The sequence below is a fragment of the Schistocerca gregaria genome, chromosome 3 (assembly GCF_023897955.1).
Source record: "Schistocerca gregaria isolate iqSchGreg1 chromosome 3, iqSchGreg1.2, whole genome shotgun sequence".
In the NCBI taxonomy this organism is placed as follows: Eukaryota; Metazoa; Arthropoda; class Insecta; order Orthoptera; family Acrididae; genus Schistocerca; species Schistocerca gregaria.
The window spans coordinates 457282746-457302245 of record NC_064922.1 but is presented as its reverse complement, the minus strand read 5'-3'; the positions used below and the strand labels follow the sequence as shown (position 1 = coordinate 457302245).

At 39.9% G+C, this 19500-nt stretch overlaps 1 protein-coding gene across 4 annotated transcripts in view; it reads left to right on the top strand.

Moving 5' to 3' along the window:
* Positions 1-19500, top strand: part of LOC126356335 (coronin-7) — a 232601-nt gene that overhangs the window by 160756 nt on the left and 52345 nt on the right. For all 4 annotated transcript variants that reach the window (XM_050007318.1, XM_050007323.1, XM_050007322.1 and 1 more), the window contains 3 exons: positions 2483-2673; positions 2795-2933; positions 7918-8124. In XM_050007318.1, coding sequence (XP_049863275.1) covers positions 2483-2673; positions 2795-2933; positions 7918-8124 — 537 coding nt within the window. The remainder of the gene's footprint in view (positions 1-2482; positions 2674-2794; positions 2934-7917; positions 8125-19500) is intronic.

Genomic DNA, 19500 nt, shown 5'->3' with positions numbered 1-19500 from the left:
GCCAGCAGCACATGCTGTTCACAGCACAGACTCAAGATGTCACAAACATGTTATATAGATGTGGAAAAGTGAGTGCAGTCAGTGTGTCTCGTCGTAGAGACCTAGCAAGCTTTCATATAAAGGTACAATGTTATTGGCCCATTTGTTTTCCAGAGGGTACTGTTCTTGCTCTGTTACCTTGAAATGCTTGAGCAGGATGTGATCTCCAAATTACAGCAAGATGAGGTACTGGGCACTTGTATATATCAACAGGCTGTTGCTCCACCACATTGGGCTCTCATAGTGTGAGAAAATTAAACCACATATTCAATGATTGCTGGTGTGGCTGTAGTGGACCTATCCCATGGCTTGCTAGTAGCCCCTGCCTAGCAGACTTTCAGGAAATCAGAAATGCTGTATGTCATGTGGTGCAACATGGATATCGCATATGATATGTGCTGATTTGCAATGGCAGAAATGTTTAGTGCTAAAATGCTGCAAATTTCAGACACAATCTCCAGACTCTGATACACACACACAAATTTCAGACACAATCTCCAGACTCTGATACTCATAAATGTGCCATTAACAAGTGATAAATTTGCATAATTTCTTGTATATAGTGTTTTACTTTACTGACATCTCTAGCACATTACTCATATACACTGAAGAGCCAAAGAAACTGGTACACCTGCCTAATATAATGTAGGGCCCCTAGAGCATACAGAAGTGCCGCAAGATGGCATGGCAGGGACTCGAATAATGTCTGAAGTAGTGATGGAAGGAATTAACACCATGAATCCTGCAATGCTGTCTATATATCCTTAAGAGTATAAGGGGGTGGAAATATCTTCTGAAAAGCATGTTCCAAGGCATCCCAGATATGCTCAATAATGTTCATGTCTTGGGAGTTTGGTGGCCAATGGAAGTGTTTAAACTCAAAGAGTGTTCCTGGAGCCACTCTGTAGCAATTCTGGACACGTGCGGTGTCGCATTGTCGTGCTGGAATTGCCAAGTCTGTTGGAATGCACAGTGGACATGAATGGATGCAGGATATCAGTCAGGATGCTTACATACCTGTCACTTGCCAGAGTTTTATCTAGACGTATAGGGGTTCTGTATCACTCCAACTGCACATGCCCCACACCATTACAGAGTCTCCACCAGCTTTAACAGTCCCCTGCTGCCATGCAGGTCCATGGATTCATAAGGTTGTCTCCATACCTGTACACATCCATCCACTCGATACAATTTGAAATGAGATTCGTCGGACCAGGAAACATGTTTCCAGTCATCAACAGTCCAGTGTCAGTGTTGATGGACCCAGGCAAGGTGTAAAGCTTTTGTGTCCTGCAGTCATTAAGGATACACAAGTGGACCTTTGGCTCCGAAAGCCCATATTGATGATGTTTCATTGAATGGTTCACACACTGACTCTTGGTGATGGCTCAGCATTGAAACCTGCACCAATTTGCAGAAGGGTTGCACTTCTGTCTCATTGAATGCTTCTCTCCAGTCATCATCGGTCCCATTCTTGCAGGATCTTTTTCTGGACTCAGCGATGTTGGAGATTTGATGTTTTACCTGGATTCCTGATATTCATGGTACACTTGTGAAATGGTCGTAAGAGAAAATCCCAACTTCATCGCTACCTCGGAGATGCTGTGTCCCATTGTTCACGAACCGACTATAATCCCATGTTCAGTCTCACTTAAATCTTGATAACCTGCCATTATAGCAGCAGTAACCAATCTAACACCTGCACCAGATAATTGTTGTCTTATATAGGTGTGCCAGGGGCAGCACTGTATTATGACCATTTACATATCTCTCTGTTTAAGTACTCATGCCTATACCAGTTTCTCATTTGATTTGTAATGGGGAAATAAACCAACACTGTCTTTTGACATGGGGTATAGCATGAAAGGTGTTGTCAATAATGTTTGTATGGGCTTTCTCCAGCTACACATTGCAAAAACAAAACCACAAATAGCTGTGGAAACACCAGAGAAAACTTGTCTGACAATGCTTAGGAGGGACGCACTTTATAATAAAGTTAGTTACTTTGTGTGCTGGTTCTGTTGCTCTCCCCTACAAAATGCAGGAAGAAATTAAAATTTCTCAAAACAGAGAGTGAAATTTATATCTCAAAATTACATGAAATTACTACGAACTGAAAAAGTGAAGGTGTCTTATTCTTTTTACAAATCTGTTATTTTTGTAGAGACAGTTAAATAAGGGCTTGTAAATATTAATTAGAATTTTAAATGCAATTGTTTTCAGAGCTGCAAAATGCACGACTAGAAATTAACTATTCAGAATCGGCATTTGTCATCTAATGTGTGAGATAAGAGGTCTATCCTAATTCATATTGTTGTTATTCCATCTCTGAATTTCCATTGTTTAGTTTCATAAGAGTTTGTACTAAACTAATGAACTGTGAGTTTGCTACATTTCACTCTTTGCTAAACTGAAATGAATATGTTTTGCTTGTGTTGAACAGATGTTCTGCTTTGCGTGGAGTCCTTGTGGAGCATACTGTGCAACAGCTTGCAAGGATGGCAAGCTAAGAGTGTATGAACCCAGAGTGGATGTCCAACCCATCCGAGAAGGAAAGGGTCCAGTAGGTTCCAGAGGAGCGAGAATTGTTTGGGCCCTGGATGGACAGTTCCTTGTTGTTACAGGATTTGACAAGTTCGTAGAACTAATCTATTTAGGAAACAGTGTTCTCAAGTAGTTTGTTCTCTTTGATCTTGGATACATTAGTTGAAATTAATGTAACTTGCTGTGCTTTCATTTCATCATCTTTTTGCAGGGTTTCTGAAAGACAGATACAGATTTTTAAGGCAGACAGTCTGAATTCACCTCTGAATACAGTTGGTTTGGATGTTTCTCCAGCTATACTCATTCCATTTTATGATGAAGATAGTTCTACTCTTTTTGTTACTGGGAAGGTAGTGTATCAACTTTTTAAAACTGTAATTTGAAGTGTGTTTACATTCTGATTATTATCTATGCAGATCTCATTAGTTCTGAGCATGCTGGTTATAAAAGTACCGCAGTATGAATAGTCAGCAATGAAACTATAAAGAAGACTGTTTTTCTCTGTTATTTCTTTTAGCTGAAATTAGTATTAAATCTACTTCACTCTGATACAGAAATGTACAGATTTCGCATGTGTGATGATACTGATGATACAGTAAACTGCCAGTCTAGGTTTTGTTAAACAACTGCATGTGTCCCCTCTCATCATCAGAGAAATTCACTTTCTATTCTGCTTGTATTATGTGCAAGAATGAACATAGCATACAACCTAAAATTACTTCAGCTAGCCAGTGAAGCTAAATGAATGAACGTACTCGAAGAAATTGAAATTTATTCTCTGAAATGTGCATCCCCAAATGACATTCTAAATTATCAGAGCTACCCAACAAAATGTTTGTAAGAAACTCCAATGATTTCCTTATAGAACCATACACCAAACACAGCCCATGGAAAATAAAATACAGTAACGACCATACATTTCTGTTTATGTATATAGTAGCTCTGAGCCACATAAGTCAATTGTTCTGCATTTATTCATTCTATATGTCACTCCAGTATGTCAAATTTATAAACTGTGCGTGAAATATGTAACATTCAATATTTTACAAGAAATGCACTGTACTATTTTCTTATATACAGCACTATTACATTGTAGGTAATCATTCATAGCATTCAGTACATTGCATGCTAAGAAGTTTTAATTTTTAGTCTTTTAGATGTTTAAATTATAAATATTTAATGAGTGCATCCATCTGACTTCAGCAGTACAGCGCTATTTAAAAGGAAGGAACAGATTTCAAACATTAATCGCTTCCAAACTACAAAAGATAAAAACACAGTTACAGTGTTCCTGGAAGGAGAAAAGTCCAAATTTTTGTGCATCCAGTGTGAGCACCATGAGTTACATGACAAATATCAAAATGGTGGCTCATTTCCCGCCACACATGAAGCAGCTGATCTCTCATTATCGAATTCACAGCTTCAGCAATGTGATGCTGCAGACTTTCAAGTGTTTCATGCATACAGGGGATAAAAACACAGTCTTTTACGTAACCTAACAGATAAAAGTCACAAGATGTAGGGTCTGGAGACTAGGGAGCCCACCAGTGATGAAGTTCATCTTCGCTCCTCTTACAATCCAGCATCCTGGAATGATGTCATTCAGGTAACTCATTCAAGTAGCACTGAACATGCCTACAGAAATGAGCCACCGTTTTGATATTTGTCATGCAACACTTGGTGCTCACATTGAATGCATAATGTTGGAGTGATGTTTGTATCTTTTTTAGTTTGGAAGCAATAAATGTTTGAAGTCTGTTCCTTTTGTAATCAAAGTGTAACATTTACTGTAGACATAATTTTCTGATACAAACAAACATGTCAACTGACAATATGCATGGATATGCACTGTTTTCATGCATCATACAGAGAAAAAGTGTTTGTGATACTCTTATAAAGGCAGAAAATATGAGCAACAACAAACAAAATATAAATTAAGTGCATTTAACGCCTATTATATGTATATGCTTAGTATATGTATATTTATGCTTAGTATAGGTAAACAACATTGTTACTTTGCACAGGGCAACTGCAACATCCAAATTGCAAAGTGGTGATTGAAGATCTGACTATGTATTATGCCAGTTGAAGATGGGTGAAAGCCCAAAACATGTATTAGTATAGTTAAAAAAAGTAGGAGAAGACAAATTGCTACTTACTGTAAAGAAGACAAGTCAAGTTGCAGACAGGCTTTTGGCCACAGCCTTCATCAGTTAAGAGACACAGGCACACTCAACATTCACACACAAACAAGCAATTACACCTCACACATGCACGACAGCCAACTCCAGCATCTGAGGCTGGAATGCCAGCTTGTGCTTGGGGCGTGCGTGTGTGTGTGTGTGTGTGTGTGTGTGTGTGTGTGTGTGTGTGTGTGTGTGTGTGTGTTTTGTCTGTCTGTGTCTGTTTACTGACAAAGGCTGTGTCCAAAAGCATTAAGCAAGAGTCTATGAATTGTGCCTGTGTGCAACTTTAAGTGTCTTCTTTCAGTAGTAAAGTCTTTTCCTACATTGTTGATATTTGTACATGGAGTTTCCATTGTTTGATTAGTACAGATAAAAATATGTAAAGTGGCAGGTTGCTGTATACCTTAAAGTAAAACAATCAATTACTGTAAAATAAAATAAAAAAACACTAATCAAAACTACACGACTTTACACAAATGTAAAATCAAAAATCCACTGCATGGTAACATTAAGTAGAATATTACTCAAACTCATGCATTGTAATATCATTGGCTCCTCCTTGGCACACTTTCCACATGACAGGTGAGACATTGCTGCTCAGCCATCTCTCAGTCATTGACAGTAAGCCCCTTGAAATCATCGAAAGGTTGAGGAAAGTTCCTGTGAAACTGCAAATTTCAATTGGTCTGAAGTGTACTCTGCTGTGTTTTTGTCAGTAAATACATCAGACCATTTGATTCCTGTATACAGTGTGCTTATGTATTATCACTTTGAGAGATGAATTTTAACCAAAATTTTGGCTACAGGGCTGCACGATATGTTGGAGGTTTCTACCTTAATGCTGCACAGCCCTCAAAATACCTTCTGTAGTGCTGAGAGGTATGACCCACCTTCGTGCTGAATGTAAGAACCAGTTCGCCTGAGACATGCAGTGATACCTGGCTGCCTCAACAAACTTCTGTGATGATCATCAGGTGTCAGACAAACCCTGCACTTGGTGAAGAGAACCTAATGTTCAGGTTCAATTCCAGGTGTTCCCATGTCCATCTTCTCCATGCACCATGGTTCTGGGGCGACATTGCTGGTGGGGGTTGTATTGTTGGTTGCAATGTACGCCTAAGACCAAATTGCCTACATGAATATAATTTTGTACTATATGGGTCATCATAGCCCTTTCAGTTGCCTCCAATGAAAGCCAGCACACAATTCTGTTGCATTGTACTCAATGTACCTAGGGAGCATAATTTGGAGGTAGCAGCCATGAGCTTTTGTTGTTTACCATGGGGGATCCGTATGAGGCATAAATTCAATATTATCAGCTTTATTACGGTGGCAGAAATTTTGATTGTGATGTACGCCAGTTCAGACGGGAACTCCTTCATCGAGAATCCTTCTTGCTGTTAGGTTACAATGCACACATGATAAAAGTTTAAAATCACCCTTGGCTGCATATTCACAGAGTGTTTGTAGTATATAAGGTGATTCAGATGCCACTACCAACCTGTTTTATGCAGACTGCACTATGTCTGTATCAGGAACAGTTTTCAAACAGCTGACGGCCACGTAATCAATGCTAGTTTCCTTTTGGAGCTTTGGACGACTGTTAGCAAATGGAAATGTTTTTTAAAAGCTTTGGATGACTGTTGGCAAATGGAAATGTATTGTAAAAAATACAACTGCGGATTGGCCCTGAGTTACAAAGTATTTTTGAATCAAGATATATGTTACTTCTGCCGTACTTATCCTATTGTCACCAATCTTTCTGTGTGCAATTAGTGGTGTTGTTATACAGGTTTTGGATGTTTCTGTAAATTTATTCCATTTATAGTACTTAATCTTATGTAAATGGTTCAGATATGTTGCCTTATAAAGTTTTTGGAAACAATGAAGTCAACAGGAGATATCAAAATGGGAAGTATGGTAGTAACAACATCCTGGTATATAACCCAATGAAAAGATTAATATAGTGGGTGATTGTGCTGCCCCTACCAATGTCTTTTGATGAAGCGCCACATGACAGAACAATGTTGTTGGGCAGTTTGCTCTGGAGATGTGAAGCATATTTTCAGAATGTTGCAGAATAACAGGCAAAGTATACAAAGACATCGTAGACCTATTGTACAAATTTTGTTCATGACATTACTTTAGCACATTAATATGGTGATCCATATATTGAGCTTTTCATTGGGTTATATACTGGAAAGTTGTTATTCCATGCTTCCCATTTTCATACCTTCTATTAATTTAGCTGTTTCCAATGGTGAAACACACTTTATAAGGCAATGTTCTTGAATCGTTTATGAAAAGTGAAGTACTGTAAATGGAAAAGCTTACAGAGACGTCCAAGCACTGTATGACTATATCACTGATTACACAAGGAAAGATTTGAGAAACTTGGATAAGTATGGTAGAAATAAGATGTATCTGCTCCAGATAAACCATGTAACTCATGGCCTGCCCTTACCTGCGTTTTTTACAGTACGATTCCATTTGGTAACAGTCACCCAAAGCTCTGAGAGGAGACATAAATTATGTTTGGATACCATTCCCAATCCAGACAAAGTGGGAGTTGCATTAAACAGATCAGTAGGGGCAGTGAATTGTCCTGTATAAGTCACATTCTTCCATTGCTGATTGGAAACTCAACTTGCTGTACTGATGTGCACTGAAAATGCGAGTTTACTTCTACCTCCATTACACAGTAGGCAATTGACTGTTGTCAAAAAAAACTTTCAAATCAAGCTAAAACAAACATGCAAGTCATGAGGACATTACAATCTCTCTCTCTCTTTCTCTCTTTTTTATTATTATTATTATTATTATTATTATTATTTTTTTTTTTTTTTTTTTTTTTTTTTTTTTTTTTTTTTTTTTTTTTTTTTTGCAGCTTAGTTCAGTAACTACTGAAATGAAAATGCTGTCTTAAATGCTATTAATATATTTCCTTTGCCCAGCAGTCTTCTTGCTTTCAGTAAATAATATTCTGGAAATTTCATAGAAATCTGTAGCAACTTACGTGCAAAATAGTGTGTTTTCTTTCATAACTTCAAATAGTTTCCTGTCTTAAAAAAGTTTTGTTGATCAAAATTTTGTGCATTTCTTGAATACTTCACCCTTACTTCTGTTTTTCTTGTATTTTTTGAAATAGGGTGATTCTACAATATATGCATTTGAGGTAACAGAAGAGGCACCATACTTGTGTCCTCTTAGTCACCATCGCTGTAACTCGTTGCATCAGGGCCTCTCATTCCTACCTAAGAATGTATGTGATGTGAGCAGTGTTGAGTTTGCTCGAGCTATGAGGCTCACAAATAACACCATAGAGCCTCTGTCTTTCACTGTTCCAAGGCTGAAGGTATGTTGTTGCCTTATACATTATCATAAACATACGCTACTTAATAGAGGAATATATGTTGCTGGAATCATAAGTTACTAAAGATCTCTTGATGCCTAGCAAGTGAAAAAACAAATCTGTTTATCAACTATATTAATGTTTATAATAAAGTGTGGTATATAAAAAAATAATTCAAAGATTGCTAATTTATGAATCTGGTGATATTGTTTTGAGGGTTACTATATTTTTTCAACCTACGTAGGATTTTTATGATTGTACCTCGATTAGAACTTTATGCATCATTCTGTAGGTTTGTTGGCCCTGACTGAATCCTTTAACATATTCTCTACTTGACAGAAAAAACTTGCAGATGAAAACTTTTCACAACTACACTAAGTTCATGAAGAAGCAGTGAGCAGAGTTCAGAGAACAATGACCCGAATGTACTCGCTTGATCTCCTAAATTTCCCAATTGATTTTGTTGACTTTGAACTAAAAACTGTGTGATAAAGAAAAAGTAATTTATTGTGTATTGTTGATCTGAAATGTTGCAGATGATATACATGTCATGGTTAAGTTAGTTTGCAGGAGCTGATTATTACAGGACCACAATATTATACTCTTTTTCTTTCTCTCTCTCTCTCTCTCTCTCTTTTTTTTACCACCACGTATGTAGGTTCGTAACCTAGATGCCAGGCCGTGGAGGGAAAAAGGAGGTTTTGTGCAGAAATTTTGATAAAATGATCATAGCATGAGCACAAAATTTGCAAATGACTTAGATTTCAGCATTAAAGATGGTCTTCCTGAGATGAAGCTACAACAGCAGCACACACAAAAAGACTTCAGTGGATTTCTCTTGCCTGCAGTGTGCTATAAGTGTGATATACTTATTGCTGGAACTGGGAGATAGAGTATACTAACTATGACCTTCACTTAGATAGGGAAGGGGACAACATACTAACTGAACATCTCGCATATAGTTTAGGACGAGTAACCATCACGCAAAGAATAATCCCTGTAATTAGGAGAAATCCTCAAATAAGCCAAAACTGTTGCGGTTACTAGAATCAAAGGGACACATTTTTTAGTTGTCCTTGATTACATGCTTCAAAGAAATCTGAGTAGAACAGGTCCACTAAATATATAATTGTTTTCAGAAAAGTAAAACTGCATAATTGAGCTGCTTGTATGATTAGATGATTTGTATGATTCTGAAGTGGTAGTATGTTGTACACTTGTCTCAATGCTATCTAACCACAAGGATTGAGAAGTTAAACATAAAATTATGTGGGTTGTAGTCATCTCAATGTAACTAATTGTGCAAGACAGATTTATCACATATTTAAAAGTGGAACATAATGTAAAAAGCAGTTTGTACAGTGCACAGATTAGAGACCTTAGGCTTTGTCATGCATTGAATGACGGTTTCACAGCTAGAGTATTTTTTACATCATAGTGTTAATAGAATTCAAAATGAAGGACAAGGATGTTGTAAGTAGAACTGTAGAGGATCCAAATTCCAGGCTACATCTACTACATGAAGAAAGTATGAAAAATTTGTATCAGCAAAGGTTAAATATATGATTGCATGCAGAGGAGGAGGAGGACTAGAGTGTGAATGAATTTCATGGTTTCCTGAAACAGTCAATTAAGGAAGCAGTGGAGTCAGCTTTAGGAATGGAAAGGGAGAGGAGAGTAAGAACTAAGTAGATGACCACAGAGTTATTGGATGTGGCCGTGGAAAAGAAAAAGCTGTATCACATATGGTTAAACTCTGCGAGTGAAGAGGATTGGAATATGTACAAGTATATAAAAAGAGGGCTAAAAATGTACAAGAAACTGTAAGGAAGATGCATGGGAAAGAATGTGGGAGGGGGGATAGAGCTTTCACTTGGATACAGGAGATTGGTGGAGGCATGGAAGATGATAAAGATGATGAAAGTGGATAGAAATCCTGCATCCACAATACACTCTATGTCTACTGGACAGTGGAAAAAGCACTTTGAAGAACTCCTGGTAGAAAAATAGATAATACCAAGTGATTGACATCTATAATAAAGGCAGTGTGTTAGGTAATACAGAACCTGTAGTAAAGAAAGAAGTAAAACAAATGCTGCAAAAGGTAAGAAATGAAAAGGCATGTGGACCGGGACGAGTTGTGATAGGACTGTGGAAATATGAACCCACTCAGATGGTGAGACCTAAATGTAAGTTGTTCAGACACATTGTTGGAGGCGAGGAAATACCAAAAGAATGACGAATGTCATACAGTCATATATATTTGCTATAAAAAAAAGAAGGAAACAGGAAACACACAAGCAGTAATTGTGGGGGTGGGGGGTGGGGTGGGGGGGGGGGGCGGAGGAGTGTAGAGTTCTGGCATCTGTTGGCCGATTTTTAGCACTATACTCAAAAACAGGTTGGAGAATGAAATCAAGGGAAAGATGTGAAGATATGAGAGGATGAGGCAATTTTAATGATCTTGCATAGATCAGGTTTTTAGCGTTAATGAAAAGGCGTATTGTAAGGTTGAGGAAGTACACTTAATATTCGTGGTTACAGAAAGTGTATGACTCTGTACCTATGAATACTCAGTGGGTAGCAGTGGAGTATATAGGTATAAAAGCACAGCAAATACCCCTTATTAGGAGAATACACTAGCAATCATACACAGTAGAAGTATGAACTAAGTTGAGTGAGCCATTCCAAACATAGACAGGGCTGTAGTATACCGCTGACCCTGTTGAAACTGTGTATTTGTAATTGGGCAGAGGTATGGGAATTCCTTTCCAGCTGGGAGCTATCCACTCATTATTTTTGGCTAAAGATCAAGTATTGTTAGCACAAAGTAGGGAGGATGTCAAGTCAGTGATAAAAAAAGTTAATATACGCATTTGACAAAGATGGGTGTAAAATATAGATGAGAAAAACAGAATGTCTTTCATTGGGAGGAAATGTAAGGGATATAGTACCAACATAAGTAAGTATTAAAAACAGTAAAACAGGTTAATTACTGAGGATCAATTATCTCTACCTTGGGAAGCTGTGAAGTATATCTAAAAAGCAGGATCCAGCAGGCAAGAGAAGCAATGAAGATGCCAAATGGAGTTAGTGGAGCAGGGCAATGTCAAGGGACACAGAAGAAGATTTTGCAAACAGTAGTTGATAGCATACCAACATGTGGTGCAGAAGGATGGACCCTAGAGGAGCAGCAGAGAAGTTCAGGCTATAGGCAGCAGAGTTGGATGGAATAAGGAGGGCAGCCAAGGTATCCAGAACAGAGAGAAGAAGAAATGAGAAAATTAGGGAGATAACAGATATGGAACAACAACTTGTGCAAAGAATGGAGAAAAGAGTTCAACAGTGGTATGGCCATGTACAGCGAATGAAGGAAGGACTGTGGCCACGTGCTGACATGCAGTGGTCACTGTTGAGTAGGAGGAGGAACCTTCGATGGCCATGAATAACACAGATGTTGGGAATAATGGTGAAGGGAGGTCTGAAAGAGGAGGACTGTAATGATCATACATGCTTGCAATTGGGAATACAGGGCAACTGCTGAAGAGTGGAGAAGCCCTTAAAAGTAGAAGTAAATAAGTGAAAACAATTTGAATATACACTGACAGAAAAAAATTCTAATGCTGAAAAGGAGCTGTGCACCATAAACAAAAGTTGATAAGCGTGTTTCTACATCGGAAAGATGATGTCTCTTAAAATTTCACACTAGTCGCATAAGAGTGGCACTAGTAGTGCCACTATGAGGATGCAAATTAGGTTTAGTTTAAATATGCACTGTAACAGTCATGAGGTCTAGTTACCTTTGAGATTGGACATGGTGTGTTGATGTGAAGAAAGGCTTTGTCAACAGCTTACTGAGTTTGAATGAGGTCATGTAATAGGGCTATGAGAAGCTGGCTATCCTTCTGCGGTATTGCAGAGATACTTACCAGGAATGGAGCCACTGTACATGACTGCTGGCAGAGGTCATGAGAATGTACGGCCACAAGAAGACTGGCCTCTAGACGACCACATGACATTGCGGAGGGGAAAGACCGTAATGTTCAGCATATGGCTCTGGTGCATTGTACTGCACCTACAGCAACAATTCGAGCAGCAGTTGGCACCGCAATGACACAGCGAACTGTTACAAATTGGTTACTTCAAAGACAGCTCTGAGCCAGATGTCCCATAGTGTGCATTCCACCAACCGCAAAACACTGCCATTTGTGGCTTCAGTGGTGTCAAGTGAGAGCTCATTGGAGCACAGAGTGGAGGTCTGTTGTGATGAAAGCTTGTTCTGCCTCGGGGTCGGTGATGGCTGTTTGTTAGTTAGCTGGAGGCTGGTTGAGGGCCTGCGACCAACCTGCCTGTGTGCTAGACACACTGGAGTTATGGTCTGGGGTGCGATTTTGTATGGCAGCAGGAACAGTCTCCTGACTATCCCATGCACGGTGACTGGAAATTTGTTCACCAATCTGGTGACTTCACCTGTTGTGGTGCCATTCATGAACAGCAATCCAGGGCATGTTTTCCAACTGTTTAATATTCACGTGCATGCTGCTGTTGCAACCCAACATCTTCTACTGTTTGTTGACATGTTGGCTCTGCCTGCTCGATCACCAGATCCGTCTCCATTCAAGCATATGTAGACATCATTGGACAACAACTCCAGAATCCTTCATAAACAGCATTAGGCATCCCTGAATTGATTAATGAAGTGCAACTAGCGTAGAACTCCAGCCCACAAACTGATGACTGCCACCTGTACACACAATGCATGTTTGTTTGCATGTTTGCATTCAACTTTCTGGCAGTTACACTGGTTATTAACATACCAGCATTTCACATTTGTGACAGCTTATCTCACGCTCGCATTAAGCTGTGATCTTGCAATGTAAACCACTTAAATATATTACCTAGACAGAGGTATTCCCAAAATGTCATTACTGTACATTTACTATTTTTTGGTATTCGTCATTTTTTCCATCAATATAAAAATAGTGTGAATAAATAGTGCTGGCTAAGAATTAATTAAGTTAGTACCGGAAATACTTTTTCTTCTTCTTCTGCTACTACTACTGCCACCACCAATAATAATAATAATAATAATAATAATAATGACAAGAACAATGACAGTGGCAGATATGGAAAGTATCTATAGACGTACAAAAGTGACCTTTTCTGATCTAGCAAATTATGAGGGAGGGAAATTTAGATAGAATGCTCCAGCTAAGAGCACTGGGAAATGAAGATGATGTGGTTAGAAAGAGGGTTTCATGGGGGAATGAGTTCATACAGGAACAAAGGGAGACAGTGTTGGTGCTTTAGTAGATACATTATTAACTGTCTTTTAAAGCTGGAGATGTTATTCCAGAATAAGGTTCCTGACACTGAAAAGGATATCGAGTCAGTGATTGAGTGTACAAAGGATTTTGCTCTGTTTTGAAGACTTTCTCTGCTGTGTTGTTCAGACATGGTTTAGGAGAGATTTGAGGATCAGTGTAAATTGTTAAGGCAGTGGAGGAGACAAAATGGGTTGAAATTTCTGCATTCATCTGTGCATAGCATAGATATATGTGCAGATGATGGTGAAACGTGATCAAAGAGTGGAATGTCACAGATGCAAGGGTTGGACAAAAATATGGAAACATGTTGAGAAATGCATGTCACAACATAAATGCAGATGGTAGTCAGACCTGCAGGTTGCACTGTTGAATTTGGCCATGAATGGTGGCACCTATCCTTGATACATTGCAAGTATCAGTTGTAGTCACAACAGTGCTTTGTGTGGTTGTGAGTACATTATGTAAGAGGTAAGTGAATTTAAATGTGGACAAATGGTTGGTGCTCATACGATTGGTGATTCCCTAACCAAGGTATCTGATGATGTGTTTGGTTTTCAAGAGGCACTGTACTAAAATTTATACCATGTACAGGAACAGCAGAAAAACATCATCTGCTAAGTCACAATGTAGACAAAAGTGTGTGTTGGGTGATCATGATGGACAGTCATTGAAGAGGATTGTTATAAAAAATAAGAGGATGGCAGTGGCAAAAGTCACTGCAAAACTGAACGTCACACTCACGAACCCTGACAGCACCAAAAGAAGACACGAAGGGACCTCTATAAGCAGGGGATTGCAGGGTAAGCTAAAATTCCAAAATCAGTCATCAGAGATGCAAATGCCTGTAACAGGAAACTGAGGCACTGAAGTCATAAAACCTTTAACATGGAGCAATGGAAGAATGTCATTTGGCTGTATGAGTCTTTTTTCACACTGTTAACTACACTCCTGGAAATGGAAAAAAGAACACATTGACACCGGTGTGTCAGACCCACCATACTTTGCTCCGGACACTGCGAGAGGGCTGTACAAGCAATTATCACACGCACGGCACAGCGGACACACCAAGAACCGCGGTGTTGGCCGTCAAATGGCGCTAGCTGCGCAGCATTTGTGCACCGCCGCCGTCAGTGTCAGCCAGTTTGCCGTGGCATATGGAGCTCCATCGCAGTCTTTAACACTGGTAGCATGCCGCGACAGCGTGGACGTGAACCGTATGTGCAGTTGACGGACTTTGAGCGAGGGCGTATAGTGGGCATGCGGGAGGCCTTGTGGACGTACTGCCGAATTGCTCAACATGTGGGGCGTGAGGTCTCCACAGTACATCGATGTTGTCGCCAGTGGTCGGCGGAAGGTGCATGTGCCCGTCGACCTGGGACCGGACCGCAGCGACGTACGGATGCACGCCAAGACCGTAGGATCCTACGCAGTGCCGTAGGGGACCGCACCGCCACTTCCCAGCAAATTAGGGACACTGTTGCTCCTGGGGTATCGGCGAGGACCATTCGCAACCGTCTCCATGAAGCTGGGCTACGGTCCCGCACACCGTTAGGCCGTCTTCCGCTCACGCCCCAACATCGTGCAGCCCGCCTCCAGTGGTGTCGCGACAGGCGTGAATGGAGGGACAAATGGAGACGTGTCGTCTTCAGCGATGAGAGTCGCTTCTGCCTTGGTGCCAATGATGGTCGTATGCGTGTTTGGCGCCGTGCAGGTGAGCGCCACAATCAGGATTGCATACGACCGAGGCACACAGGGCCAACACCCGGCATCATGGTGTGGGGAGCGATCTCCTACACTGGCCGTACACCTCTGGTGATCGTCGAGGGGACACTGAATAGTGCACGGTACATCCAAACCGTCATCGAACCCATCGTTCTACCATTCCTAGACCGGCAAGGGAACTTGCTGTTCCAACAGGACAATGGATGTCCTCATGTATCCCGTGCCACCCAACGTGCTCTAGAAGGTGTAAGTCAACTACCCTGGCCAGCAAGATCTCCGGATCTGTCCCCCATTGAGCATGTTTGGGACTGGATGAAGCGTCGTCTCACGCGGTCTGCACATCCAGCACGAATGCTGGTGCAACTGAGGCGCCAGGTGGAAATGGCATGGCAAGCTGTTCCACAGGACTACATCCAGCATCTCTACGATCGTCTCCATGGGAGAATAGCAGCCTGCATCGCTGCGAAAGGTGAATATACACTGTACTACTGCCGACATTGTGCATGCTCTGTTGCCTGTGTCTGTGTGCCTGTGGTTCTGTCAGTGTGATCATGTGATGTATCTGACCCCAGGAATGTATCAATAAAGTTTCCCCTTCCTGGGACAATGAATTCACGGTGTTCTTATTTCAATTTCCAGGAGTGTACTTCTGCCTGAGTTTATGTCCCAAGAGTGAAATGTGTTGGAGGTTTGACGATGATTTGGGCAGCCATAATGTGGTATTCCATGGATCCCATGGTTACTCTGCAAGGTTGCATTACTGCCAAGTATTATGAGCCCATTTTGGTTGATTAGGTCCATCCCATGGTACAATATTTTTCCCCCCAATGGTGATGCTGTGCTCCAAGGTAGCAGGACCCCTGTGCACACAGCTTGCATCATCCAGGACTGGTTTTATGAGCACGAGGATGAAGTTTCACATCTCCCCAAGCCACCACAGTCACAATATCTCAATATCATTGAGCCTTTGTGCTCTACTTTGCAGAGAATGGTGAGTTATAGCTATCATCCTCCATTGTCATTTCCTGAACTTGACAGTATTTTGCAGGAAGAATCTTATAAGATTCCCTTGAAACCCATACAGAATCTGTATTTGTCTATTCCAAGATAATTGGAAGCTGTTTTGAAAGCCAACGGTTTCCCTGCACTGTATTAGGCATGGAGTTGTATTGTGTTTTTGATGTTTCCATATTTTTGTCTATCCCCTGTATATCGAACACAGACATTCATAACCAGCTCGGGGCATCCTTAAACTCTCCTGAGACAGACTTTTCAGGACTGAATGTATAAGTATTTTTACAAGTTTCTTTTCCTAGCCAAAATGAGAAGAGCTATTTATAGTTTTGTAGGGCATGAGGAGATGCCAGTGTCTTCTTGCATGTTGTAACTATGTGCTCTGATGAGATTATATTTTCATCTGTTATTACCACAAAACTTTTTGCTGAGGGAGATAAATTGATAGTTGTCTCATTTATGATTAAAGATGGTAGCGATTCCTGATATCTTGGGTAACAAGCCTCGAAAGACCAGCTGGGACTGGTTGAGCTTTGGGTGCTATGTAGTGTGCCTATTTTGACAGTGCACACAGGTCTGTATTAAAATTCTCCATAGCTGTTGTAATGTTGATTGATTTTGCACTTAGATACAACTGAAGGTCATGAGCATACATGTGATATTTATAGTAGGATGAAACTGATGATAGGTCTTTGACATAGAACGGAAATGCTACAGAACTTAATACTGAACACTGGGTGACACCTGGTGTCAACTGTCTCCACTGTGACTTTATATTCAGATGTGACATATTGCTGGTGAGATGTTAGGAACAAGGAAAACCATTGCAGTGCATTTGGTGAGAAATTAGGCTGCTAAGATTGACAAGTAAAATGTTGAAGTCAACAGTGTCAAAGAGTTTGCTGAAATTTAAGAAGCATACAATAGTCACCTCTCATCTGTCTATGGCAATCTTCAGGAGAACAGTTACCTGTATTAAGGCTGATGATGTGCTTCCCTGTTTATGGAAACATGATTGGTATTCATCTAGTAGGACAATTGGAAATTTGTGGTAAGGACTGTGGGACCAAACTGCTGAGGTCATTGGTCCCTAAGCTTATGCACTACTTAACCTAACTGAAGAAGGAGAACTCGAACCTCCGATGGGATAAGCCGTGGAAGCATGACAAGATGCCTCAAACCGCACGGCTACCCCGCGCAGCTCATCTAGGAGGTTTTTTGGAATTAAGTAGCCAGTTAGATGGCTGTGAATTATATTTTCTAAGGCCTTGGACATTGACAAAAGAATGCAAGTAAGTCAATTCAGAGGGTGTTCTCAGGGAAAACGCTTGTGGTTAAGTAGTAGTTGAAGATCCTCACTAGAAATATTAGAGCTGTTTATGAGAAATCTTTATTCATTGCTAAGCAGCCCATCAGATAAGAAGAAAGATTTAATAATTTGTGGATGTTTCAATGTAAATTCCTTGTATTCAGATTGAAAAAAAACAAGTTGTATGTAATTGGCTGGTCCGCAGCTCGTGGTCTCGCGGTAGCGTTCTCGCTTCCCGAGCACGGGGTCCCGGGTTCGATTCCCGGCGGGGTCAGGGATTTTTCACCTGCCTCGTGATGACTGGGTGTTTGTGTCGTCTTCATCATCATCATCAATCATCCCCATTACGGTCGGAGGAAGGCAATGGCAAACCACCTCCACTAGGACCTTGCCTAGTATGGCGGCGCGGGTCTCCCGCGTCGCTCCCCTACGCTCGGTAAACGGAGTATGGGACTCATCATCATCATCATCATCATGTAATTGGCTGCTACAATGTGATTTCAATAACAAATTTTCCAAGTTGAGACCAGCAAGGTGGTAGAACCCTGATCATCGTAACACTTTTGTCAGGCCAAGCAGTATCACAGTTATTTCATTGTTCATGAACTATTCATGATGGTTAAAATGAACAATGCAGCTTTTTACAGCTTGGAGAAATATTCAGGTCAAAAGTGAGGATTCTTATTGATTCTAGGATACAGTCTTTTAAGAATAAGATACAATAAATAAAAAACCTGAGCAATATATGCACATGGATAATGGAACATGTTAAAATATCTCGTCCTCGGGAAAGGAAAATATTCATGTATTTGCTAGTACAAATAAAGCTCCTTTATTAGATGTGTTCTACAAATATTACTGCAATATTTTAAGAAACTTAATAAGATGCTCAGAAACATATAAACATAGCAAAAGAAACTTTTATTACATTTGTGAAACTTAGTATTTCTTTTTATTTACAAGTAACAGAATATTTGGAGCCAGATTGCAAGATGTAGACACTCATCAATGTTAAGTGGAGAAACTGTGATCTTTCCGTGTTTTGTATTCTTTCTATGATTGAAATAAGTCTCTAGCAGTAAAGAATTTGACACAAGTATATGTTATAGATATGATCTTAGTTGCATTTCTGCATAGTTTGGGAAATTCTTCCACAATTGTGTCAAAAGACTACTGTAATGAGTTGATAGTGCTTTAATATATGTCCTCTAGTTCAGTTGAGTTTTCTAAACCAAAGGTACAGTATTTGTTACAACTAGAGTGACAAACAATTTCTTTCTATGCTATTCAGTTTTCTAAATTGTCTCAAAGCCCTGGCAGTGTTACACAATGTTTTGTTGGTAAATCCTTTAAAAAATTGTCCTTGTGTATAATTGTAGCATTGGAAAACATTCAAAAATGTTATGTTAAATTTAGCAAGCTGTTTTTAATAAACAAAGTTTATTGTCAGATGCATTAATTACACCTATTAATGATCAATATATACTTTCTTAAACCAATTGAGGTGCCTCAGTACTTAGCACAATGAACTTGCATTCAGGAGGATGGCGGCTAAAATTCACATCCAGCCATCCAGATATAGGTGTTCTCTGGTTTCCCTAAATTTCTTAATTCAAATGCTGAAATGATTCCTCTGAATTTCTTTCCCCAACTTTCCGTAATCTGTTCTTGCACTCTTTCTCTCCAATGATCTCATTGTCAATAGAACATAAAAGTCTAATCTGTCTTTCTTCCTTCCTTTCTTCTTTCTTTATTTATTGCCTTGTTAAATTTGCAAAAAATGTTAAGTCTAAATTATTCTGTGCAGTCTGTGTCTTTGCTTTCATATCCATATAGACGTCATTTATTCTCAAGCGCGAAGAACTCGGCATTTATTAAACCAACAAACCATGCTTTGGTAGGCTATGTCAGCATACGCTGCTTCCATGTCTTGCAAAAACACATTAAACTAGTGGTAAACAACACCATAGCACCATACACAATTCCCTCAGTCAGGACATAACAAAG